We start from the raw sequence: 6527 nt of genomic DNA, 5'->3' as shown, positions 1-6527 counted from the left end.
GTAACTTAATTTTAATTTTATAATTAAATTTCAGAATGAGGAGTGATAACTTCATTTTGCAAAGCGCATGTGATTTCAGAACACCTTGTCCTAAGCATCTTTCTACTTCACATTTTTAAATTAAAAAAAAAAATATATATATATATATATATTTTTTTTTTCCCATTATCCCTGGCACCAAAAACCCTTCTGGATTTCTCAATAGGACATGGATTTTTCTGAATTTAATAGCAGAGTATCTGTTCATTTTCTTATCCTCTATAATTAAGATTATCTGGTGGACTAATTTTTTCTTTTCTTTTGGACTACTTATTTATTTATTTCTTCTAATTGCGATTGAAGAGGTTTTAATGCTCAATATGTATCATACTTTGCACCTTCACATATCTTGTACCTTTATCTACCATATTAGTATGGTGTTCGATAGGTATTTATTTATTCCTCGTGATATTTTTCTCACTTAAAAAAATAATAATAATGCACAATCAATTTTGCTCCTGGCCATGAACATAAACTTCTTAGACTGTTAGGGGTGAATGCCCTTTGATTGGTCAGCAATTGGTTTTGGCAGGTGAGGTGAGTTGCTTGTAGGTTTTACTGGCTAGAGGTGAGCCTAAAGGGCTCTTCTTTAGTAAGGTTCCCTACGTTATCCCCCACCGCATCAACCCCCCCCACAAAAAAAAAAAACAATAAATTTAATTTTTTGGGGTGTAGGTGATATATATGTACAAGTAAATGTACACATGCATATGCATGAACATACGTGACATGCTTGCACACACACATGTTAAGATTTTAGTTTCTGAATAGTTTTTTTTTTTTTTTATACTCTATATCTCCATGTAGCTTAGATCATTAGCTCTTCCATTTACGGTATTGGAATGGACTCTTCCGACAGTTCCACGGCCTGTTCAAAATGGACCTTCTACACAATCATCATTATTGTCTAGGGATCGTACAGCTGTGTCATCAGATGTGGCATCTACACAGACTGTGGCATCATCTTCAGATTCTAGTGAGCTCTTTTACTTGATATGCTTGCATAGTTTTTCAACTTTTATTTTATTTTTTGAAAAATGCTAAAAAGACTTCCTGTATCTGGTCTATATATGTGCTTCTGTTTTCCTTGGATATATAAGATGTATATCTAACTTTAATGTGCAGAGGCAGTGAGCTCAGAGGGATCTCAAGATGACTCTTCCGAAAGTTTTGCATTTGCACTAGTAAATGGTGCACTTGGCGTTTTTGAGGTTCAGGGGCGAAGGATCCGAGACTTCAGGTATAATTCTTCTTCAAGGCAAATAGGTGCAACATAGAGTCTGTATATTTGTATTTGGTCCACTAGTGAGCTAACTGAATATGTGATGATTTTTTTTTTCTCCATTTTTCTTTTGGTTAATGTGAAAGGATGATGATTTTTGGATTGTCAATAGGTTCATATAGAAAATGGTTTGCCATAGATCTACATTCTGTTATCAAATTTCTTGTTTCCTGGAATTATCTATCACACCTTTGGTAAGTGTATATCATCATGAAAACCTAAGGCTCTTTGAAAGCCTTGGCCATACTAATGTTCTCATTTTTGCTATGCCGACGCACTTTCTGATTCATCTCACACCCATGGTTTACTCTTAATATGCATGAAGATATACATTTCTGTATATATTCTTTGAATGGGACATCTATGCCCATGCTTGAATCCTTGTTTATTACATTCAAATCAGAATTTAAAGTCCATAGTGCTATAAGCCTTGAACTTGCATTTGTGGCACCCATGCTTTTGGCAGCACCCTTGTTGCATATGACTTTTCAGTTGTCCAAAGGATGAATATGGATATTGCAATGATGGTGATTATTAGATATTAGTCCAGGTTCAGTGTACATATACTCCTACAAGTGTACTGTAGATTTTATATTGCACATCCTAGGGTAAGTCTATAGTTAGCATATGGTTAGTCTCTCTCTCTATATAAATCTCCAATGGGATTATTATAATATACAATTCAATATAGTAAAGATATAAACCACTCTCGTGCTTTACTCCTAATATGCATGAAGACATAAATTTCTGTATATATTCTTTGGATGGGACGCCTTCGCCCATGACTTAATCCTTTTTATTAAATTCAGGTCAGGATTTAAAGTGGTAGTGTAAGAAGTGCTGAACCTTCATTTGTTGCACCCATGCTTTTGGCAGCATTCTTGTTGCATATATATTTTTGGTTGTCCATAGGATGAACATGGATATTGAAATGATAGTGATTGGTAGAGATATCAGCCAATGTTAAATGTACACGTATTACTTATACTTTTGTATTGAAGTATTTGTACTGCACATCCTTTGTACAACACCCTAACATTAGTCTATGATTAGCCTAGGGTTAGTCTCTTTATATAAACCCCCCAATGGGATTATTGTAATATAAAAATTCAATGTAGTAAAGATGTTGTCGGTTAGGGCTTTTCAATGTGGATGTATGTTGTTAGGCCGAATCATGTCAATTCTGCATCCACTTTCTATTTCTCTGTATTTTCATTCTCACTGTCAATCCCAACACCAACTTTGACATGGTATTTGTGCCATGTTCTACCTTTCTAATATAGTATCAGAGTTAGGCAGTTGTCTAGTTCCCCAAAGGCCAACCAATTATTCACACGCCCCACCATGCCATTCTTCCTAGCCATTGTCTACCAGCTCCCACAATGCTATCCTTAGTTGATGCGTTCCGGCAAATGGTATCGCTCTCCTCAGGTTGTTGGTGTTGTCCTCCCAATCACTGTGGTTACAACCGACATTTGTCTCGTGTATGCCATACTTGAGCCACCTTTCTTCTGCTAATGTCCCCTAGGCCACTAGTGTAGCCATCCTTCAGCCATAGTAGCCATCTTCTGGACACTGGTGTAGCTGTCCTCTAGCCACAACGGTCATCTTGCAGCCTCCATCTTTTGTCTACTGTTGCCATTCGTTGCTGCCAACAACCATCTCATGTGTTCCAATTCACTTCTATGTACTTGTACCATTACTACAGCATGTGTGGCACATTCAGTGACATTCTAATTTGTACTAGAGCCTAAGGTTAGTCTATGGTTAGCTTAGGATTAGTCTCTCTATAGAAATCCTCACAATGGGCTTCTTGTAACATATAATTCCATATAGTATGCTTTTCATTGGGACATAGGTTGTCAGGTAGAATTACTTTAATTCTGCTTCTGCTCTCTATTTCTCTATTTATCTCTCGCCCTCAATCCCAACATTAATTGGTTGGGATATTATTATTGATTCTTTTTCAATAATTTCTCTTATTCTACAGAAATATGGTGCCCTTAAAACTTGATTCTTTATTTGTTTTTTCATATATTTTTCTCTCTCATACCTCTTAGTACCCTCCATTATAGTTTTGATCAATGGCCAATTTGAATGATCACAGATAAAATAATTCTTTGAAAATTTGAAAATCTACGTTTTGCACATTACATAAATTTATTGTTTGTTTGTATATCTACTGAGGTTATGTTTTGCTCATCTCTAGACCAAAATGGCCTTCTTCTTCATTTGTACTATCGGAGGGATTGATTACAGCCATGGCCTACCGCTTGCCTCATGTGGTATGTATAATATCTTTTGGAATTGTTTCCTCTAGTTGGTACTATGAATTTGCAATTTTTTGATAATTTGATAATTGAGAGATGGGGGATTTGAACCCTAGATGTCTCCTTTAGAAACACCTGGAGGTGCCAATCAATTGAGATATAAGAATCTTTATCCTCGCAAGATTTCTGTTTTGAATGGCAGTTGCTTAATTCATTTTTCAGGTTATGGGAGACAGGTCGGGGAACATACGGTGGTGGGATGTGACAACTGGACATTCTTCCTCATTTAGTACTCATAGAGAAGGAATCCGGCGAATCAAATTCTCACCATTTGTATCTGGAGACCGTAGCCGAGGGCGTATTGCTGTTCTATTTTATGACAATACATTTTCTGTATTTGATCTTGTAAGTATGAAAATGAGATTGTTTGCTTTGTTTCCTTTCCTGTTATGTGCTTTGAAATTGTTATACCACACTATTGGTGTATGCAATGTGAGATTTTGTATTTTTTTTTTTTTTTCTGACCCCATAACCCCACACATAACAGGCCAAATGGCTCAAATCTTGGCCTCCTCTTAAGAGAGGGGAGATGTACCACTCAGCTACCAAGGCCAGTGTTCTATGTTTGATGGTTGGGGATTGGCAATCTGGATGGGTTTTCCAATTGGAGCAATCATCAGGCATATTCTTCTGTGCCGCTTGTATAGGAAAGACTCGTTGTGCATGTTGTTTGATTTCTTTGGTCCATTTGCCATGACATTTAGGCACAAACAAAATATTTCTCTGATGTGCAACACTTTGTCCATTATTCCTGCCCTACATTTTACCTGATACTCAATATGTTAGGTCTCTTGGGGAGGTTGCTTCCTATGAAGCATTTTATTGCCGTTCTTTTCTCTCTTGTCTAGGCCCTAGACCTATGCCCTATCTTACTAATAATGAAGGGCTTCTCATATTCCAGTCCACTAAGTGTAGCTCCCTTTGTTCTTTCGACTGCGCAGAGCAATGTACCAATCTTGTCACCTACCCAGATTGATTCTGTTATAGCTGAAGCTGTATAAATTGGCATAAACTGTAGAACTGCCCCCCTCCTCTCTTTTTTTTCAAGTGTGATTCTCCATGGGAGTGACAGCCATCTATTGGCCCACAGGTTCTCGCAAAAAAGAAAAAAAACAAAACAAAAAACCCTTCAGGTTTCCTTTCTGGTCAATTGAACTCCCAAGTAGAGAATGTTTTCCTCCAGCATAGAAGTTTCTACTCGTGTTCAGGAAAATGGTATTGAAAAATAATAACTTATATTATGTGTTTTGTAAAATCTAGTCAATGTCACTGGTAAGAGTATTTTTTATGCACACGCCTCAGACTTTCGTTGAGTTCCTACTGGGACAATTTTCAAATCCAGCATCTATGGTGCATATTTTATTAAATCATGTAAAGGTTTTATTTAAATAAATGCTTTTGTTCCACCACCCCTTTTAGAAGATCCTTCTTCTGTTTGATCCTGAATCTCTACATGTTTCTTACTTCCAGGATTCGCAGGACCCATTAGCCAATTCTCATTTACAACCTCAATTTCCAGGAACCCTTGTATTGGAGCTTGATTGGTTGCCTTTGCGAACTGATAAAAATGACCCATTGATATTGTGCATTGCTGGAGCTGATAGTAGCTTTCGCCTTGTTGAGGTTAATACGTATGTGCCAGTATTTGTTTTTGAGTTTTTGGATTCTTTTCTATTTCCTTGCCTTTATATGACTCAGAATGTCAAGAATATATCTTTGATATCTCATAAGTAGCAATAACCAAGATGTTCATAATGAGGTCCAGTTGAGGTTAGATGGTGCTCTGTTATAGCTCTGGTTAAAGTACATGGTGTGAAAGGTTTTGTCTGGCTAATAATCAGGGCTTAATGATGATGCTGATGAAAGTGACATCAACATATATATATTTTTATTAGGGTTGGGTTAAAGTTACTGTTAAAGTTACACCTAATGTAACTTTAAGTAATGTCACACCGCTTAATATTTTTTAATTGGATGTGAATTTTGACAAATCCACCATTAGATTACATTATATTCATATATTTTCCATGCTTGCAAAATTTCAAGGTGGTCAAAAATTAATAGCCATGTCATCTATCAATTATTTAAATTCAAGTTTTTGTAGTTTAAAATAATGCATTAAAAATGAGTTTATGGATCGAGTGACAAATAACAACCAATTGAAATAAAAATTGGTATGAATGTTAGGAACATATAAAACATGTAATTCAACGGTGAGATTTTTAAAATACGAATTCTATAAAAAGTAATTGGATGGTGTAACATTTCTTAGAGTTACACTAAGTGTAATTTGAATCCAACCCTTTTTATTATATGGAAGAATTTTAATGATAAAATTTTAAGCCACTTAGACCTAATTTATGACCAACTACACATTGTTACAGTGCTCTCTGTACATGTCTTAGTGTCACTCAAATTGTGGCCTTATGTAATTTATGCACCCTATGATGTGGTATGGTCCTCATGGAGTAATGTGTCGAAATTACTTTTAGCTGTTACATGTCAGGACAGGAAAACAAAGCATGTAAGATAGCACTACTTATTCAAGTACAAACTTGCTTCTCTATTCAATTACTAATTTTCTATTTTCAACCTAAACTTATGTTTTATGCTTTGCTAATCCTGTTCCTCTCTTTCATGCAGAAATGACAAAAAAATTGGCTATGGACCCCAGTCCAGAACTGTTAAAGAGAGATTCCGGCCAATGCCTATATGTGCCCCCATTCTACTTCCTACTCCACATGCCCTGGTAACATTTATACTGTATTCTACTTTACTTCTTGATTCACTGAGTGAAAGCAATAGCTAATACATTCCTGTTCTGGTTGAGTTGTCAATGGTAGATCATGTACCTTTAAGAGGTTAAAAAAAAAAGG

The 6527-nt window shown here is 36.0% G+C and overlaps 1 protein-coding gene across 1 annotated transcript; it reads left to right on the top strand.

Moving 5' to 3' along the window:
* Positions 1–208: 208 nt before the first annotated feature.
* On the top strand, positions 209–6503 carry LOC136064613 (uncharacterized). Its single transcript, XM_065766555.1, has 8 exons — positions 209–235; positions 523–576; positions 847–1015; positions 1165–1279; positions 3531–3606; positions 3814–3996; positions 5122–5282; positions 6295–6503. The coding sequence occupies exons 1-8, from the start codon at positions 209–211 to the stop codon at positions 6458–6460; spliced, it is 951 nt and encodes a 316-aa protein (XP_065622627.1). The 3' UTR covers positions 6461–6503.
* Positions 6504–6527: the final 24 nt, after the last annotated feature.

Source organism: Quercus suber, unplaced genomic scaffold, assembly GCF_002906115.3.
Source record: "Quercus suber isolate HL8 unplaced genomic scaffold, Cork oak 2.0 scaffold_718, whole genome shotgun sequence".
In the NCBI taxonomy this organism is placed as follows: Eukaryota; Viridiplantae; Streptophyta; class Magnoliopsida; order Fagales; family Fagaceae; genus Quercus; species Quercus suber.
This window is presented reverse-complemented; position numbering and strand designations above follow the sequence as displayed.